The sequence below is a fragment of the Ornithodoros turicata genome, chromosome 6 (genome assembly GCF_037126465.1).
Source record: "Ornithodoros turicata isolate Travis chromosome 6, ASM3712646v1, whole genome shotgun sequence".
Classification (NCBI taxonomy): domain Eukaryota; kingdom Metazoa; phylum Arthropoda; class Arachnida; order Ixodida; family Argasidae; genus Ornithodoros; species Ornithodoros turicata.
Window position 1 is genome coordinate 17,005,077 of NC_088206.1, and position 20,788 is coordinate 17,025,864.

Genomic DNA, 20,788 nt, shown 5'->3' on the forward strand with positions numbered 1-20,788 from the left:
GCGCCGTGGTAACTTTCAGAGGAACTCGTTCCTTTTTCAGGTAACTTTGCCAAAGTAACTTAAGTTACGTTCCAAGTTACTTTTAACTCGTTTTTCACTCACGTCCACATATTTTCTTGCTTTGTCTCCGGTTTCTTCATTGCATTTTTTGCCATAAAACGTGATATACAATCAATGACAGTATTTTATTCAGGAAGTAAGAACCGCTGCCATTGTAATGAAGCTGAACCATTGTGCGCCCACAGGGAGTACGACGCAAAGCGTTGGAATAGACCTCTACCAAAGAAACGTCATGATGACATTGGTAGACAGACTGAAACTGAAACAATTCGGGAAGAGAGGACTGGATTCCATTTACGGGCACTTGTTCGCTGCATGCCTCCCATTGAAAGAAAAGCAGGACCGAGGGTCGCGTGCCTGTAAGGGACCATATCGTAACCCTCTCAAGACCGTGACTTTCGGGCGCGACCTTGTTCACCTCTACCTTCGAGCGTACTTCAATTCTACCAAATTCGCTTGCGAACACTATGACGTCATTTTCTTAGAAACAGGGAGAGGTCTATTGTTAGACATAAACGAAAACGATCTAAGCGTGTTGCACTACTCCGCAGGCAACTCAAGGTCTAACTCAACTGCTCACGCGCGCTGCACCTGCGTAACGCTGTTTTGTGTCCGAAGTAACTTGGAAGTAACTCGTTCTTTTGTTTAAGTAACTCAGTAACTGCGAGTTACATTTTAGGCTGAATAACTCCGTTATTAACTTAGTTACATTTTTCACACGGTAACAGTTCTTTTTGACGGGTAACTTCTCAATCTATGGTTTTAGTAAACCAGTTGGCAACGTCCCGGTACAGTTTAACGGTACGATAATCCGAAACGATATCCCGGTACACGGGACTAACGCTGCTGCCGTTTTAGTACACCGTGGAAGAAGACGGTACGGTTACTTCTGGGTTACGCTGTAGCGCTCCCGCATGGCAAATCCCGAACCTTAAAGCCTTTCGATGGCGCTGTTCAGGAGTTTTGTTATTGCAATCCACTACGTTGTATCCACGAAAGGGATACTTGTAATCGCCTTGAGCAGCATGAAAATGCTACGGAAGTTCGCACCGCCACTCGCGTAGTTGGCCTAGTCTTCTTCTCCTCGAGAAGCGCCGCAACCCGCGTGACGTCTCCGATAACACGGCACGCTATTCCTCGAGGTGATTCGTACCGGCGATACGCTAGCGAAGCTCCGATAGCGTCGTGCATGCGCATGAGACCGACGCCGGTCTCCAAGAGTATCGTATCGGAGATGCAAAAACACTTTACTAAAAAAACTGTTATTTCAGAAGGCTTCGCCTCTTTGTTCGCTCGCAAGCTGCACAACACTGTTTAGCAGTTGTTGGTCAGGCACCAGCCGGACTTACACATGCGTTTGTTGAGGTGCTGCCGCGTCGTTCCAAACGCGAAGCGGATTTCGCAAGCTCTTCGACAACCGCAACGCGCTGCCGCCTCTGCCGCTTTTCATTCAGCCAGTCGGAGAGCTTGCTTGGGAGGCGGAAGTGGCGTTCACTATCACTTCCTTTGGCGCCGGCGGGCCTCCGAGCGAACATTCGAATCACGGCGCCACTGGGTAGTTTTCCGTTTTGTGTTTGATGCGATTGTCAAAGTGACTTCTTTCATAATCACCAAAATAAAGTGTTGCCGCTGTCTTCAAAGCCGTCAAGAACGAGCGCCTGTTTACGCGAGTCACAGATCAATCAACGAAAATAAATTCAACTTGAGTGTAGCTGCGTGTGTTAGTCGTCAGAAGGTAAGCTGGTTGCCTCGCTTCTTCTGCGCTTTCAAGCACGTGGATGGAACTGGGTAATCTGCCGAGATTTTACGGCAGTTTGCTCAAACTCTGCTTGTTACCGTGCAATGGCTCGTGCATAAACACCCCGATCTTGAGATTACACATTTGGTTCCCCTGACTGGGATGCCTCCCAGTCTAGTGACAGGTTCTATCTTTTCCGACTTATCCTGTTTAGTCTATTGTCTGTCTGTAACAGAGCCACCTCCTAACCCCAACATACTCACCCTAGGCCATGGCATCAGTCTCTTCCAACTCCCTGTAGCTCTGCAATTGCCGGAACAGTTCATTCGCACTTAAAATGAGAATTGCACTGACAATATCGGATGACCGAAGCATATTTTCTCAAGCATTGATCAAAGCTGCTCACAATTTTTTTTTTTTTTTTTTTTTTTTGCAGCTGACAATTCTACCACACTGATGATAAAAAAAATACTTTTTTTTTTTTTACCAGCGTAGCAATGAAAGAGATGAACAAAAATCTGAAACCGGCACTCATTTTGCTTCTTTTACGAGCCAGCATGCATGAAGGATGTGACCATGTTAGACTGCCTGATGGGGGTATGGTGTACCTATTCCATCCTCCAGCACACTGCAGCATTACGTTTAATCTGTAACAACCTCTTCTCATAATATCAGTACAGAAGTCTCGTCAACTGCGCAGAAATATAAAATATATTTTTCTAAATTTTGTATCCCTTTTGCTAGCATGAAATATGTGTGCGGCAACTTCGCAAATGCCTCAGGAACACCCGACACAGACAGATGTAAAACAAAATACACATCTTTATTTATTGTCCTCTTATTGCTTAATCAGACCGAAGCGCAGCTTCAAACTTCAAGTCTAGTCGTTTTAGGTCCCATATTATGCGGTCTTCCCTAAGTGACCGCTATTCCACGAGAGTCATACTTTAAAAAGTGATCTGGCCACCAGCATTCTCCATGACCGTGGAGACAAAGCTGTCAGGAATCTCCATCACTTAAAAGACTTTCAACTAGAATGACATTTCTAACCATTGTCAACCCCAGAATGTCACGTACAGGGTTCTTGTGACCTGCTGTACGCATGCAAGCACTCACACACACACACACACAAACACAGTGCAGTTTGGTCCCGTTTGTCTTTGGCACAGAAACGTTTTTTTTTTTTTTTTTTGTCACAAAGTCTTGTGTACAGCTGGGCACGGGCCAGAAGAAAGGAGTGGGATACTACAAAATGCAACACAAAGTTCCGTACGCACTGGGGTCAAAGTCCTCTTGTGAGTTTGTCGACGACAGTTCGCCCTATGGGAATTGATACGAAATCAGCAGTCACAATCGAAAATGACAATCGGCTAGCCCTAATATACATTACGGGTGTCTATCGTCTGCGCACTCGGAAAACATCTGGAGATTGAACAAAAGCGAAACAGGTCGTGTGTTGCAAGACCGTGGAAAACTGAATGAAAAATAGTTGTCTAACAAACATTTACAGCGTTTAGGAAGGTCGCATAATTTTATTAAAGTTTCTGCACCTACGTCGGTTCTTTTCGTGTCCTCTGTAGAGGCAATAAAGATTTGTACCTCTCTGGTTCTCTATAATTTCAGGAAACAAATGTTTTATTGTTTACCATTGGCGTTCGGGGTTGTGGAACTAAGAAAGACGGCGAGGTCCGAATAGACAAATATTTTTGCCCAAAAGTGGAGTTAGAGTCGTTTGACAGCCGTTTGACAGCCAGAACCGTGCCGTGTACTTATTAATGATTTGGTTTTCGTTCAGGGGAATACATAATTCATGCAGTGAATTTTCATTCACTTCAGGAGAATCCAGTGGTGATACAAAGGGGGACTGGGGGGTGGCTGTTAGCCCTTTCCTCAAACATCTGTCATGATGGGACTTTTTTGCTCTCACTCTTAACCACACCGCACACAGTAAGGCTAAGAATTTTTAGATAATCATGATACTTCCTCCAGTTTTGTTCCTGTATGTCACTAAATGCTCTGGTTCCCAAACTAAAAAAAAAAAGAAACTAAATTAACCTTAAACTTCTCATTTAATAAACTTCAATTTCCGAATGACAAGGCATGCTCTCAGAGTTTTAATAAGGGAGTCCTGACCTTCTTCCTACATTGACAGTATTAGCTGTGTTTTAGATTATGTGGGATTGAGTGAAACTGGAGAGGTCAGCGGTTGCGTCTGGTGCCTAAGCGAGTGGACCAGAAACTGAGAAGCTAGAGGACAGTGAAGATAGAGGTCCATAAGGGGTATGGAAGAAGAGATAACACTACCCGTAACCCATAAGAATGTGATACACATGAGGTAGTAGAAGTTACAGTGTTCAATATGGCCTAAGCAGAAACGTTTTACAAAATGTTTAAAAAAAAAAAAGAAAACAAAGAGACGAAACAAACCCTAGGCAATAAGCACGACACAATGCTCCACCACACCCATTACAGTCTGATTGGTGTCAGAGTCCAGTTTGCAATAGAGTAGTAAGTGGCATCATAAACAGAGGTAAAAAAACCATTCCATAACGATGTAAAAATGTAAATGAGGACAAAAACTGCACGTACACAGAAGCGATTGCACCCCAAGTGTGATACTGCAATTGTTGTCTCGCTTGTTAGCACAACGTTTGCAGAAGCCGCTTTGTCATGACATGCACACATGCCACTGCTGACACGTTAATGTTGCATTTTGTAGGCTTTAAAAAAAACTCAAGGCACAAAACAAGAAGAAGGAGGAAAAAACATGCAGAAAAATAATGTAGCAGCCAGCAAATAAATGCTGTTAGAGGCCATTTTTCTTTGTTTTTTGTCCCTAAAATTAGTGTAACGTATTTCATATTTTGTGTAGCTTGCGTAGTTCTTGTCTGGTGTCACTATTTCCAAACCAAACTCTATAACTTATTTTAACTGCTCTCCCCAAATGCAAAAGGTACTATCATCTCTTCAAAAATGACTATGCCTACAGAATAGTAGAAGGAAACTAACAGTAGACTATGTGGAATGATGATCTATCACAGTCAACTACAAAGTACAAAAGCTAAGAAGAGACAGAAACAACAGTGTGGAACTATTATACACATAAAAATGCATACTAAATACAACCATACACGACGGGATAGAAGACAAAACTCATCCGCAGCTGTGTGCACAATGTGAAAGCACTTTCGGCATTATAAAAAACTGCATGCAACTTGGAATGCTTGTTTCTTGATAGGGGCGCTGGTTTCTTCAGCAGAAAAAAAAGAAAAGAAAAAAAATCTAATGAAAACCTTAGTGTCCTCTTAGAGATGTGCACGAGATCCACTTACCCGGGTTACTTTTAGAGGGGCCAAATATTTCTTTTCTCAGTTCACTTTTTCTTCAAAGTTAATTCACATTTAAAACATATGCTGCTCAATGGCTAGACAGTACACATCATTATGATTTCTTCACAAGTTTAAGGACAGCTACTCATGGACAGTTATCCTCACTCAGCATTATTTACATCACCATGTGACAAGTAGTTGCTTAGGCATTGCATCACGTAATAATCGTTGTGCGTCAGTCCAGATTGTGGTTGTTGTCATTCTGCCTGGGTCATATCAACGATGACACTACAAGCATACTGGAATGCAGGCAGGTTGTTGCCCAAACGTCCTAAGCCAGAGCATTTCCAACATGGGTACGATTCAGGTGGCTCCCCCGGGAACCTTCCCCAGATGGGGTGCTGGACAGTAGGGGTCCCCGAAGCTCATAATGTTGGGTAACAAAACAGGGACAGAGAATTTTTAATCTAATTTTTTCCAATTCACTTTTATCGTTTCACTTCTTTCAGCTAGAATTTTTCTGTAGAAACTTGAAGTGTGGAACAATTATGTAACAGAATAAATTAGCAGTTACATGTGCAACTAAAAATAGAAAGCACATACGGAAATTCTGTGCTTCGTTTCTTTCTGGCTATTACGCGATCTTTAGACCTTGATATATGGTTCACACATAATGATTCAGTGATAATCGAGGAAAGGGGGAAAATACTGATAAAAAGAGAGAGAGAGACCACACAGCATGAACGAATGAATTCCGTGACACCCGTGCATTGTAATTCACAGGAGTAGTCATCATGCAAGTATGATGGGGCTCAATGAAAAACAGAAAGCAAGTCTCCAGGGATCTCATCCATTGGCCGATTCATTTGTTTGGGCAGTCCTTGGTGGCGACTCGTAGGGCATGTTCATGAAAATCAAGCTACCGCTATAGTCTGCCATTTTGTAGATACTGGCCAACTGGAATAGAATGCCAGTGGCAAAGACAGTGTTACACTGGGTCCATCCTTCTACTTACTGCATTCTTTCTTTCACTATGCGTAATGTTGGATGAAATCAAATCCGATTGGAGGAAATCAATTTAGAGCCCAGTGTAGATACCAATTCAGTGTTTTGGTACCCAGTGGATACCAATTTGATTGCTCTACTAGAGCCCGATCTGCTTCTGTCATGTAGGCAGTTTCAAGAACGCAAGGCGTGCAGTAAAAGCCAAAGCAGGCTAGTTACACTTTTTGGGAGTAATGCCAATGTTTACTCCCCTAATGCAGTAGAGCGTCATAAGCAAATTTGAATAGGCTGCAACATTGAAAATGGGCTGAGAAATGAAAAAGTACTTTTTATGCACACTCTTATGGTATAAAAACACTGCACTAGCATCATGATTAAGTTGTCCATACTTGCAATCTTGTATCAATAAGCACACACTGCTTAAACTTGATTGACGTTCAGGATCTTACAAATGCATGCAGTAATTGCAGGGCTCTAAATAAATTCACCTCCTTGTAAGCACCAAGATCAGTTATGTTGCATTGTAGGTTATGATGGCTCATACCATAAATACCCAAATGATGTACACATGGTAGTTTGTGCAGCGAGAAGTGTGGTGAAAATAAAATAAAACAATATTTGTTCTAATGTGCCAACTGGCTGGCGATGCTTCTGAAACATACTTACTGAAAATATAAATGTGTATGCACATGAGGGGAACAGGGGTATGAGGAATACATATAAACACTAGTGATCTAGTATACTAGTAAGTACTCTGGAGTAATCGTGTCCATACATACTTCATTCCCGGTGACCCCAGGGCATATCATAATAACATCTATCAGAATAAATAAGTTGAATACTTAAACTATGAAATATCTGAACTAATAATAGATGCCAGAAAGAATACTAAAAAGCAAGAAAATATGGTTTGTGTGATATGATTTGTCTAATGACTGTACTCTTTACACACATGCGGAGGGCAACCAATAAGCATGTAACAACATCACTAAACCTCCAAGCCCTTTTTTACACACTGCATCCATGCTGGGGACAATGTTGAGTGAATAAAAAGTTTATAGAAAATTATATAATCATGCATTTTACAACAAATTGCCTGCACAGCCACTTAAGTAGCATCACAAACGCACTAGCAACCATAGCACAGAAAAAAAATTAATGGCTGGACAGTGACATCAAAGCGTATTGAAGCATTTATTCATCTCGATAGGGGGAGATTTGAGCTGAAGTAACAATTCCTTATGCTAATCTCATCATAATCGCATTATATCAGCTAAACAGCATGAAGCTCTTTGAGAAAAAAATGCACTGCCTTACCAAGCACAGCAAAAGCAAAATAGATAAAAACACAAGAGGACATTCTGATGAGCAAAAGTTTACTAGACTAGCAGATGCACTTGATAGCATAAATACTGAACAGAGCACAGGCATTCTAGACACACATGCTACACATGAGTCACACTTTTTCAATGAGATGATTAAGAAGAAATGTGAATGAATTACATGATATGGACTCCACACTATGCAAAAGACAATAGTGATTACCACAGTCACATACTGAAAGAAGCATCCTGTTACACAATATTAGTAGCACGTTGAATATGACAAGCACATGCTGAATACACTATCCTTAAGATGACAGTATCCAATGCAACACACAACATAAATGAATGATCCACTAAAGAACCCAAGTCACGTGCTCAAAGCCAGAATGTATTGTCACAATCTGCTATCAGGAAGGGGAGGGGAAACCTAATGTTTCACCTAATATGATTGAGGGGAAGGGGGGTGCAAGTTTCATCTCCTAGCAGCATCTGGCACCATCGTTACATATTCGTTGTGTTATATGGGTTAAGCACTGATATCTTTGTTTCACTAGCCCCATGGAATGTTCTCGTTCATCAGTTGAATCAAAACAACTTTTTTTTCCTTTCAGCACATTTGTTTTGCTGCACTTGTAGACTTGTAGACTTTGCAAACGCAAAACAGGAACATTTTATGCATGCCTCAAGATATCAGCGATTACTACAAATGTTTGTTCGAGAGTGCTGAGAGATGTGGAGCAACACTAATCATCTCAAATACACACAGCGGGCACATTACGAGCTAGATACGTATAAACTCTAACGCTTGAGGATCACGAATAACTTAAACATTTATCCTCACTAACGTTCAAGTGGAGGTGAAACGTGATGACCACAGACATGCTAAGCTTCCACGTATTGTGTCATTAAACGTGTGAACACCAACTGCATTTGTTAATTAATTGGCATTTGTAGTACCTTTTGGTGTGAAAGAAATCTCGATTAGCTCCTCCTAAAATCTTCCTCCTAAATTCGTTGTATGGGCACCTCCCCAAAATTGTATTGTTTGTTGCATGGTTTTGCACAGGTTTTGAGTAACGCATTTTAGGCTTGCAGCAAAAGTCACCTCAACAGTCACGGATGATCAGGAGAGTACTACTAATTACTATTGTGTTGAAGTTCAGTGTTTGTTTCATTGTGTCTTTTTCGTCTGGTCCTATTCTTACCCAGCACTGGAGGTTTTAACGATTTTAATCATTACTATTGTTTCAGGGCCTCTTCTGGGATAAAATTTCTTATTGACGTTACTGTAAGAGCTGATTAATACTCCTCATGCTGTGTAATGTCGCATGCAAACAGTTTCTTTGCTTTGAGTACTTTTCGAAGCAAAAGTACTCAAAAACTCCCATCAGCAAATATATTATTTGGAAATTATTTTCCTCCAAAAATGAAGGTACTGCAGATTTTATGCATAATGACACCTTCCTTACAAAACAGTTCATCAGATGGACAGTGAACAGGATGCTTCTCCTTACACCAAATACTCTTAGAGCAAAGACAAACATGCGTACAAAACATAATCCTGTCACACACTCACATACAGATAGCAGCAAGCTCCACTTGCAACTAGGAATGTGTTTAAGTTAGATGCCCCAGTGACAGCGCTGAACAAGGCAGAGCAAAAAAGCTGTCCAGCTACCAATTGTTTATGGTCACTTCGCTCACAGACGCTAGGGGTGCAGAATAAAGAGGATGCCTCTTTACCATGTCCTGCTGAGATCCACTATTCTTTCTTGGAGTCCCTGCTTCCAGTTCTTCGTCACCGGGATCCATGTCATTCATCTCCTAAATTGATGCGATAAAATGTGAGTGATGTTGTTGCTGTGCAATGTCGGATGAGGTTTTTCTGAGGTGAATTGATTGTGCAGTGACATGATAATCACGTGGTTGCACTACTCTGGTACAAGACACAGCTGGTAGAAAACAAAGAACCCAACAGCATACACTTTGTGGCTGTGCAGCCTGTAACTTCTAGTTAAGTAATCAGAAAGGACGTGCAGAAGCAATTTCAAGAAAATTTCAAACAATCAAATCTGTATATTTGTACAGTCACAGATAAGGTGTAATGCCAGTTGGCAATAAATTTGAAGTGCAGTGTTTTGCATTGTCATTGAGAGAACATTCCAAAGATGACATCTTTCTGATGTTTGTTCTTCTTTTCCCTCTCTCTCTGTGCTTTCTTTGTGAATAATGTGCAAAGTGTCAGTGACTCACCCAGTGCAGGAACTAGTGGCAATCAAGTGCTAATAAGCAAACTACAGAGTGCAAAGTGCAACTGAAGCATTCTACATTGGAGACTGGAGGACACTCACCACGTCTTCCCCACGCTACAAAAGAGAGAAAGGAAATGTGGGAAAGAGTGAAGAAGGAACAGTGCACATGGGTGCTCATGAGAGTGAAGACAAAAGAAAATACATTAGCAGCAGCCGTAAAAAAAACGTGCCAATCATTAAATCTGGTTCTAAACCACCACAATCAAGGTGAGCCAGCTAGAGATTATTCAACATACAGGGTGTCCCAAAGAACATGCACTGAAGTTTCAAACCCTATGTGAACAACACAGAGTGAATATTGCTAGCAGTTGTGTGCAGTAGTCACTAGGGCTTTGTTTTGTTTTGTTTTGTTTTTGTTGGGCATAATTAATTAACTATCTATTGAATATTGGTTTGAGGGCCAAAGTGTTAATTGGAAAGTTGTACAGTGTACCTTGAAAAACACCCAACCGGGGTGTTTCTATTGAGAACACCTCGGACGAGTGTTCCTCAAGGTGCTCCACAACCTCCCAATTGGCACCTTGGCCCTTAAACAAATATCTTCGAAGTTAGCTGATTAATCTTATCTGATTAATTAACTAGATAAATTAAGTTTTCTAATTATGACTACTATTAATTTTAGTTCATTAATTAGGCACAATGCATTTTTCTGTCGGCCAAGATACGTGAGTGCTAACAACATTCAGTTGGCTTCATTTGCATACACCACTCCGCCGTTGTTTCAATCTTGGTATATGTCAGTTGGGACTTCCGTATGTCAGCATGTTTGAACGAATTGAAAACCTTATTAATTGCATGATTTACAGCTATTTATGCAAAGCAGTGAAAAACACTTAATCCAACAGATAACACATTCGAGGCTTTTTGGAACAGAGGCTTTGTGGAGCAACGTGAGCGTTGACATTCCAAAAGAGGGAGGGCATAAAAAAACAGCAGACGACTCGCTTGACACACAAAACGGCTTGTCCGTGTCGTCTACTGTTTTTTATGCTCTCCCACTTTTCATGGAACATGGACCCATACCAAAACGCCCGTCTTTGAACTCTCAATGTGAGCATTGCAGGTAAAGCAGTAAATGAATTACCCGTGACACGCCGGTGTCTGCCGCAGGGTCCCACTCCAATTCCTGCGATGTTGTTGAAACTGGACGATAGGGAGCTGTCTTGCGTGGTTTCTCCTTGAAAGGGCGGTCAGGAACGTCTGCACCACATCACAAAACAAGAGTCACAAATCGGAAAACCAGACATCCAGCAAAGGTCGCAATATAAACTAACCCCTTCCATTGGTAATAGGTGACACAACACGAGGACTAGAGTTCCTGTTGTTTAAAATAGGCTTTGCAGGAGTCGCGTTGAACGAAGGTGGAACACACGGTCCGCTGGATGGACGACGAGGTGCGGACGATATGGTGTCAGCGTTGCTTTGAGGAATTGGTCGATAGTCGCTGTTACGACTGCTAAAGCTTACCGCTGTAATGAATAGAAAGCGAAGGATACCATTTGAGGTTTAATGCCCTCACACTGCTGCTGCTGTTGTACTGCTCGCGACATGGTTGTCTGAAATCGCCTGTCAGTAGTTCTGCAGCCTATATTTCCTTGATTGCCCTCGAAAATGTAGTTCCAGTATTGTATTTAAAGGTGGACCATATGCTGCACGTGCTTCTTACTCGAAATAAATGATCTTGCAACACCTCGAGATTTGAGATGGGATAAACCACGGGGAGCTGATTTTAGACAACCGTGTCGCAAGCAGTATATAAATGGGCAATAATACTGCAGTAATTTTTTGCATTTTCCAGTTTACTTGGTATTATTTTCAAGGTGTCTGGAACAGGGATCGGAACCTGAACTGAACCCGAACCGAAAACCGGAAAAAAACTTTTCCATCGAACTCGAACTGAACCTGAACAATTTTTTTGGTTGTCCTGATTTGGTTGCCCTGGCCAATTCCTCGGAACTGAACCGAAAAAATTTGATACGGTTACCGGTTCGGGAATCAGTTTAGAGGTGGAATACCTAATTGTTCTATCGACAGACTTTTTTTTTTTTCGATTATTTTTTGTACGATGCCAGATGAGAGTAAAAGTTTGTGACTGTATTGCCAGTTTTTTGCCGGAACAAATGAGGCCCCGACCGGGCTCTGCCAAAATGCTTCCAGCACTTCGCTTTTCGTTTTCAGCACATGACCACGGGAGTGCAATACAATAAAATATCAGAGCCCTGCTGCTACTCCCTGCGGATGTCCTGACAGTCTTGTGCAACGAAAAGGCAGAGAGTGAAACTGAAACTAGGCAAAACTTTGTGCGTTTCCCTAAGAACGCTTCGTCTTGTGAAGCAAGTGGTCGTGGCGAGGCAGCAGTAGACGCTTCCTGAAGCGTTTATCTCACAGCTTTCTCTTTCAGCCGTGTGCGGCGAGGGTAAGCTCCCTTTCATGTAGCAAAATTACTGCCGATGAACCGGTTAAACCAGAACCGAAAAAGGAAATGGTTCGAATCCCTGTAAGTGTCCCGACTGTTGACAGCTTTTTCTTTTTTTTTGTTTCTCCCGCAGCCGAACCTGAACCGGTTCAAGCTGATAATTTCGGTTCAGCGGACTGAACCAATATACCTGAACCCGAACCGGACCAAAAAAAATACCGGTTCCGATCCCTGGTTTGGAAATGATTGTTCCTGTGTTGTGGCTGTGTGCGAGCAATGGGCACGAATATGCGCATGGTTTCAAAAGGAAACTAGCATTCTCTCACGTATCTTGCAGTAAAAGTTGTCTAGTTGTGCATGGACAAGATACAATGTGCACAGAGTGCTGGCAAAAATGTAAAAAGCATTATGTGTTGCATAAGATAGATAAACACTTTGCACACTAGCGCATAGGAACTCTTGTACCTTTCACAGGTGAACTACTGCTCTTTCGCTTGAGAGCACGTGTTGCACTGTAGGAACCATGTCGAATGAATGACATATCCTCCTGAAGTTTTTTGTGCTTGTGCTTTTTCTGCAAACGCCAGGCGTATAAGAATACACCAATCAGCACGACGATGAGAACAATCGCCATGATGACTGCCACACCTGCCCACAGAAAGCATAGAAGTAGAATCAATTACAAACTGGCAGTGTGCGCAGTAGCTACAAAATAAACTTACGTGTACTAGTGGCCTTTGCATAGAGAAGCTTGGCTGCTTGCGGGTGAACAAAGTTGCTCTTGTACGGCACGAGGACCGGATTCACTTTGTGCCATTCTGGAACATTAACCTGGAAATGATAATTTGATCAATAAAAGTGGGGCAAAAATACAGAAAACAATAGTACACAGTTTCCAACACTCAAATCATACAGGATACATTAGTAGTCAAAATGGGATTTACTGGATTTGACCCTAGAGCACAAGGTTATATTTGTACTTTACCGCTAGACCTATCTATACTTGAAAGGTCGAAGTTTACCATCATGCTCCTTACTCATTGAACACTGCTCATAGTACCTTTTCAGCTCTCTCTCTGTTAAATTATACTCTCAATGATTATTCACTTGCCAGTTACACTTGCATCAGTGGTTTCCTATTGAGCTGCAGATGCACAAAATGGCATCCATAAATAAATGTACCGCAGAAAGAACAGAGACTATAGGGTGTCCATGTTGAGAAGTGAAACGGGGTGAATTGGGGTGGGTATGGTGGTTACACCAGGGTGGAGCCATCAACTCAAGTGCCTTCCCTAGTCTCACAGTACCTCAAAGCCCACGGTTGATTTCAAGTATACAGCATAACTTTTAAGTCTACCGACACGTAAAAATATTGCACTGACACATTACTATCACAACGGATGGAATGGGCTTTCAAGTTCACAATACTTGAGCCTTACCGCAGGTGGTTTGAAGATGACTTCTTGGTTGTCACCAATGATTGCCGCAAATTCGGCGCAGCGGCCCTCACGCAGAGTTCCGTGAACTTTCACCTTTTCCAGAGCCCCCTTCTGGTAACCAAAGTACGTCTCCAGAGGACGAATGTTTAGAGTACGCAACTCAACGACCACATCTGCGGAGAAGAAGTTTAAGATCACACAAAGACTTGTGTAGTGTGGCAGAGAGCACATAAATCTTCATGGCAGAAATCTTCGTGGAATGTTTAGGGCTATGCAAATAGTGATTTTCGAGTTCGAATGAAATACGAATCGAATAGTAAAATCTCAGTTGTAGTTTGTAAGAACTCTGACTGCTGCAAACTACTATGTCCTGGCTAGCTTTGCTACACCAGGAAACTCGAACTTGCCATCACTTGTAAAAGCGAAAGTTTGCACACCCCCTCTAAATGTTATCTTTAATTTGTGTTTCGCATATTTCATTGATGAATACATTTGTGCTAGAATTGTCTCGAAAATTGTAATTCTGGATGGAATTTAGTACCCAGACATAACGTAGTCATAACACGTAGTCAACCGTGCGATGCTGTCATTTTTCTATGCTGTCTTAGCTGGTCCAGCTAATGCTCAAAATAATTGAACTAACTGAAACTTCCCTGCCAACATATGCTAAAATATTTCTCAAAAGTGGCAATTTTCAGTGATCCCTCAAACCGCACTTTTAAACCATGCCTGCAACCCGGCAGCACTGGCAGAAGTGTAAACTAGGCTTCGCCTGATGCTCGGAGACATGAGGCGAAGCCAAATTGCAGGGTATATATTCAAGTGTGCACACGCAAAAGTGTAAAGTAAGCTTCGCCTAACACTCAGAGGCATGTGTTGAAGCCAGCTTACGGAATTTCGAACCTATTCGAGCGTTCGATAAAATGTTATTCGGTTCCAATACGAGTAGCGCGGTACCGTTATTCGGTACAGATATTGAATATTTCGAATATTCGCACAGCCCTGCTAATGTTGCTGATGTCATTTGAACCCCCTCAGTAGAAAGTGGTAAGGTGACAGACATGGGACATACTGGAGACACAGCCTTGGAAGTCACCGTAGTCTCCGAACCTCGGATCACGTTTCGTCCCTCCAACGATAACGAGACTTGAACTGATGTCCAGTCTAGGTCCAGATGTGTCCGGCGTGGTACTGGTCAGTACGTACTCCTTGCCGTCAACCTTCCTCATTGGAAACGAAGAAGGCTACTCAGTGGAAGTAACATCAAAATGTACAAATATCTGAATATGGTGAGCGTGGGTTGATAGAAGTTCACACATGGGACAACTAAGAAGACGGGATACATATAGTAGCCCTGCGCATTACGTTCTTCTTGCAGGGTCAGTAAGTTACGGCACTACACTTGTGAACAAGATCAGGTGCGATTCTGTGAGCAACATGTCATGTATGGGAAAGACGAGAACAGGTCAGCAAAAACAGAAGCTTTACAATCTTACCACTACTCGTGCATCATTTTCGACTCGTCGATACATAACCCAATGTCTGAAGCCATCAGCAAAGTTTCCTGTCTGCTTTCCAAATACTATGAATAAAAGTTTTAAAAATTGTATCAGTGCTCCAAAAAGCAAACAGAAAGTCAGAGACAAGACAAGAAGAATATTGTGAAGTTTAGGCACATGTTACCTTTTGCTGTTGCGTGATTTTCTTGTATTTGTAGTGCTCCTTCCGGAGTGACGGCAACTAAGATGTAGTGTTGGCTACAAAGAAGGAAAAAAAAAAACATTGTTTTCTGAAGGTTATAGAATCTAAAGGCGTTTCATGCATACTACTTGGCTGCATACTTGTTCTGATTTCATTTTTTCTATGCTATTTTCCTATCAAATTCTCATTCTTTGGCATGCTTACCTTTATGCTGGGATCACTGTAGAAGTGGTCAAGCCATAAATTCAGCGAATCAAGAGAGGCAAAAGTGAAAGACTGAAGAGGTGCACACATGCATACAGTTGCACAGATTCGTAAACTGGAAACTAGCCATGAAGTAACACGCTAGCTACTTAGTCAGTATGAAAAGAACCACGTGAACAGAAATAAAGAAGTGTATAGAGCAGGTAAGCCAAAGAGCATCAGCATGATAGAGTGACAAATTAGTGGTCTCTACCTTTGTGCATATTGCACGAGTAGAATCGCTTGTCGAACGCTCGCTTTTGCTTCTGTCGAGAATGCCAGCACAACGGCAACTCTATCCTGCCCCGTCGTCTCAGGCGTAAATATGTACTCTATCCATGCTTTGCCATCAAATTCAGCTCCAATGTCTGGTACGAGAACCAATTATGTCAGGTTCAGCAAATGCAATGTACAAGACACTCAAGGCATGATCATTGCGATATAACCTCACCTGTTTGGCATATATCTCCTTGGTATGATGTCATAGCACAGTCGCAGCTGGTGAGGTTGTTCTTCCAGTCCTCAACGCAAAGGCCGTTGTGTTGGCATGGCTTGGAATCGCACATCATCTTGCAACCAGGCCGAATTTGACCTGGGAGTGTGAAATATTTATAAACATTCTGAAACGCATTCACGTGAGAAAAGTAATAAATTCGGAAGCTATGGTAAGAAGAGAGAGGGTGCAGGCAAGCTGGTATAGATTCATGGTAGGGTACCGAGAGAGAGAATTTGTCGTCCGTCCTTCTTGTTCAGTGTCTCTCGGCCCCCTACCATGAGGAAGCTATGGTGCCAAGCTAACAGTGAATTCGGTGGAGTACCTTTCGTGACGTTCTGATCTGCTACGCCCTTGATCAAATCCACTTGTTCCATCCCAATGCGTAGCCCCTGAAGGCACCCAACGAGTCCAGGGAGGTTAGTGGTAGCACCCATGAAATCAACACCACCAAGATACATCTGGCTGTTGGGTACACTCTCAAAGGTACCACGAGCTGGTTTGACAAGTTCTATGAGAGACATGCGTATTAGTGACTGCGGTCGAGCTCGACTGGGGAAGGTGTCACAGAGAAAGACAGTATATGTGAGAACTCTGATGTGTACTATTCCATTCTGCCCTATAAGCTTTGCTCCATATTTGCACTTATTATGACTTGACTTATTCTTCAGGAAACCCCATTTCTTCGCAATAACGTGATATGTTTTTGCATTGCTGTTGCTAGATAATGCGAAAAGTGGATGGCACTACTGGCCCTACTACGCCCCTACTACGCCCCTACTACGCCCCTACTACGCCCCTACTATGCCCCTACTATGCCCCTACTATGCCCCTACTATGTCTCTACTATGTCTCTACTATGTCTCTACATCTACTTTTGAATGATTACAAAGACACATGCACTAAGACATAAAAAAAGAGAAGAGTGCTCTACGTGAACTCAATGCTGTTAGCATTCATGCATTGTAGTTGCCCGTATGTTTTATTGTGCATGTTTAATTAATTACATGATATTAATTAGTTACTTTTAGAACACTGGTTTAAGGGCCGGTCTGTCAATTGTTTTCAACAAGGTAAACTTTGTGAGGTTTTTTTTTTTTTTTTTGCCATAAAAGAATGCCAGCAAAGTACAAAAAACAACACACCCTGCAATCACAGCATGCAGTATTTTTTTTTTTTTGCGCATCTCCGCGTTCTTTTCTACATCCAAATTTCACATCAAGGGTACATGCAAGCATGGGCGTCGGCAGGGGGGTGCAAAAGGGGCAGTTGCCCCTCTCAAGGCACGCATATCACAACAGCCACTGATATGTACGCTGACTTTCGCTTCATACTGTTCTTTCGCACGTCACATGTACCTAGAAGTGCTGCTATCGTGTTGTGCTTGTTGGAGACTTTGTTTTATGATTTTCGCATCCCTAGCTTTAGACCCACATAGCCCCAACGGCCAGTTCCGATGCTGCGGTTTGACTTCCTGTTCGCCACCCCTCAAGTCAAATCTTACAAACCCTGAAGAGGGCCGCGAAAGAAGAATTCGGTGAACGAAGAAAATAGGGCCATAAAACATCTGTGTCCTTCTCGATTACACAAGAGGTGCAAAGAGGGAAAGAGAGAAAACACGAATAGAAATGATGCCACACTGGTGGCCTTCGAGCATTCGTGCACTGCAGCCGTAACGGAGAAGAGGGGGGGGGGGGATTCAGGTCCACACGAGCTCGTATCTTTGGTAGTGTGTTTGGAAGGAGAAAAACGAGAGAGAGTGAAATCCTCCTCCTAAGTGTAAGTTTCCAGAGAACCCCTCCCGTAGTATTTTGTATTTTTCTTCCTTTCGTCAAAAGAAAATACACAATAAAAATGCTTAGAGTTCTTCAATTCGGCGATCTCTCGCGCCAGAAATGACAGTTATCGAGGAGGCATTGGAAATGCAGCAGAGCCTTTATCGTTGTTTGTCAAATTGTTAATTGTCCCAATTGTTGTATCGCACTGTCTCTATCGCTTATACGTCCATGCCTCAGAAAGGATAAGCAGTTTCTTCGTTACGGTGTCCAAGCGTGTGTGTCTGTCTGCCAATGTTGAAGGTAAACATTGCCGTATTTCTTCTTGCTCTTGGCTGCTTGCACGAAACGAAAAAATTCATAACTAGATCCAGCAGCTATGCACATAATTCGATTTGTCGACTTTTAATACCACACTTCAACTCCGCAGAATTCGTTTTCTTGCATGCTTGATGCAGCCACCTCGACGAGTGCTGCTTCCATCCTCTGATGAACAGTAAGCATTAAAGTCCATGCAGTGATGATGCAAAGCCATAGTGCCCTCCGCAGTATGGTGGTAAACATTTCAGCCTACCAGTGCAAAGATGGAGATTGACAGAATGGCGTAAATGCAGGCTAGCTGGTGGATAAATTCCATGATAGGAAAGCCTGAGCGATGGGCAAGACACGTAAACGAACACGTGTTTGTGTTCGTTTACGTGTCTTGCCCGTCGCTCAGGCTTGCCTATCATGAAAGATGGAGATCCGTAAAATGCGGCCTTGCTTGAAAGACAGGTCAGAGCTTATTTTAAAGTAAATATATTGCAGGTAGGTATGCTGTGTAACAGTCAGGAGTGTTGAACATGTACATTAAACTGCAATCGTTCAGTTTCCGGATTTTCTCACTCAAAATGTCCTCTCCCAAAATCCTCTCCTTCTTCACTCATTTCTTGCACTGCCCCCCTCAAGACAAAATCCTGCCGACACCCATGCATGCAAGAGTAAAATTTGAGTAAATAATGACATTTATACATGTTTGTCCATCTGACAATATTTATGAAAAAGCTAAATGTCACGACAATATTTCTTACCTAGTTCTTCACCTTCAATCCAGGGATCCTTGTAGTACTTAGCCAGAAAGGATATTGGATATGGAATAGTAACGTTCACACCATTGGCATAAAGTATGGTGCTGTTTGCTCTCCTATCTACGAATACTTGTATGATTTTTCCTGTGGCCAGATCTGGAAGACGAACATACACGCAATGAGCTTAGAGGTGCTTCGGCTGCAACAGGAAGAGCCTGCAGTATACCTGGTGCCTCAACAAAGCCTTGAACAATCTGACGCTGAGAGTTGAAAGTGAACACAATTCGTTTCCTCTTCTCGAAATGCAGTTGGACGAAGTTGTTGAGGTGATTGAAAGAGTATAGTAGAAGCGCCTCCGACTGGTAGGTGCGGAAACTGAGCAGAATGTCTTCCTTGAGCACCGGGTCGGAAATATTGCCCCTGGTGGCTCGGTGGTAACACGAGCTTGACGTTATGAATGTCATGGAATTCTGGTTCAAGTCTGTGGGGAGAAATGCGCGGCATTATCAGACCTCAGCGAGTCTGAAAATTTACACATGTTCATAGGCCACATTCATGTTTGCTAACAATTGGGGAGGGGGGCAAAAAGTATTTTTCTTTCTGGGGTTCTAATATAGGGTAAAATAGGGAGATATGCAGTGGAAAATATCTAGTATACAATATGTAGTATAATAGTAGTAGTATAGGTAATATAGTAGTATAAAAGTGGAAAATAGCAGAAACAACATGAGACGTCGAGCAGCTGTGCTGTGCCCGTATGGTGGCTGAGTTTGCACTTTAGCAAATTGGTGTTTGGGATTTTCAATGTGTTGTAACAATGGTCCAAATGAGGGGGGTACAAGCAGGTTTTATGGGGTTAATGCATAGTTTATGTCATCTCCCCTTTTTGTGTTTCCCGTGATTGATTGGTTTTCATATTTAATTTTTGCTGCTTCATGTCTAATATGTTTGATCTTTCTTTGTATTTTTCTTGTATTTCGGCGCACCATTTCCCAGACCCTCAGGTTGTTTAAGGGCACTAATCAAAAATCAAATTAATCATCATCAACATCATCCTTCTCCTCCTGTAAAACATGGGGCTCTGCGTATTCATCGAGATGCTCCATTTTCGTGCAGACGCCTCCTGGGCAAGTGTTGTTATCTGCTTGTCTGCACTCTGCCATGACACATTTGAGTTGTAAGCATAAGTGATGATGCTAAGTCAATGATGAATGATATAAGTATCTTATGATGATATAAGATGAAGAGATAAGTCAAGATGCTAACAAGCCCCTATTAACTCAACTATTCTCGCAGTTGGTGCCGCTGTGAGCCAGCTTGTTCTCGCATTCACAGTTGTAGGAACCCCAGTTCTCATGGCACGTGGCTCCGTTCTGGCAAGGATTGGAAGAACACGAAGGTTGGCAGTCCATCACGATGTCGGGCACCCTGCACCAATTTGGGAAATAGAAAAACACACAGAAATCGTGTAAAGTCTGTTCCCCCACATGACTCGTATGCTCAAGAACAAAGAACATTTCTCATTGCGTTTAGACAATGCGCAATTACAATCACAGTTCACCAGGTTGTTTAGAAGTGCCCACTGCATGAACAGATTAGCTGGGTTAGATGAGCGTCACATGCGAAACCATGTAAGTTATGCAAACATGCACAACAAAAGGACACTTACCTCTTGAAGCTGCTATGGAAGGAACAACCAGAAATTCTTGATTAATTAGCCAATCGGCTGCTTACAATTAAGCTATTTCTTCATACTTCCAATAATTTTCAACATAGTATCCGTGCTATGGAATAATAATTTGTGGCTTTACGTTGCGAGACAACTATAATCTTGTATTATCGAGGCACAACAAATGGAAAACTATGTATTGCAAGTAACGCTGCA

The 20,788-nt window shown here is 42.4% G+C and overlaps 1 protein-coding gene across 4 annotated transcripts in view; it reads right to left on the reverse strand.

Annotated features, from left to right (window-relative positions):
- Nucleotides 1-2,600: 2,600 nt before the first annotated feature.
- LOC135399287 (axotactin-like) overlaps nt 2,601-20,788 on the reverse strand; it is a 76,051-nt gene continuing 57,863 nt past the window's right edge. Inside the window, exons 20-36 of one of the 4 annotated variants that reach the window (XM_064631129.1) lie at nt 20,189-20,331; nt 19,130-19,384; nt 18,907-19,059; nt 16,387-16,572; nt 16,020-16,160; nt 15,783-15,936; nt 15,308-15,381; nt 15,121-15,206; nt 14,697-14,844; nt 13,625-13,797; nt 12,908-13,016; nt 12,651-12,833; nt 11,044-11,238; nt 10,854-10,969; nt 9,809-9,823; nt 9,201-9,281; nt 2,601-3,118 (exon numbers count right to left, since the gene is read on the reverse strand). In XM_064631129.1, the coding sequence (XP_064487199.1) occupies nt 3,044-3,118; nt 9,201-9,281; nt 9,809-9,823; nt 10,854-10,969; nt 11,044-11,238; nt 12,651-12,833; nt 12,908-13,016; nt 13,625-13,797; nt 14,697-14,844; nt 15,121-15,206; nt 15,308-15,381; nt 15,783-15,936; nt 16,020-16,160; nt 16,387-16,572; nt 18,907-19,059; nt 19,130-19,384; nt 20,189-20,331 (2,287 nt within the window). In that variant the 3' untranslated portion in view covers nt 2,601-3,043. Of the gene's footprint in view, nt 6,085-7,307; nt 9,282-9,808; nt 9,824-10,853; nt 10,970-11,043; nt 11,239-12,650; nt 12,834-12,907; nt 13,017-13,624; nt 13,798-14,696; nt 14,845-15,120; nt 15,207-15,307; nt 15,382-15,782; nt 15,937-16,019; nt 16,161-16,386; nt 16,573-18,906; nt 19,060-19,129; nt 19,385-20,188; nt 20,332-20,788 lie in introns of those variants that run through there. The other 3 variants (XM_064631126.1, XM_064631128.1, XM_064631130.1) reach the window with 3 other exon arrangements.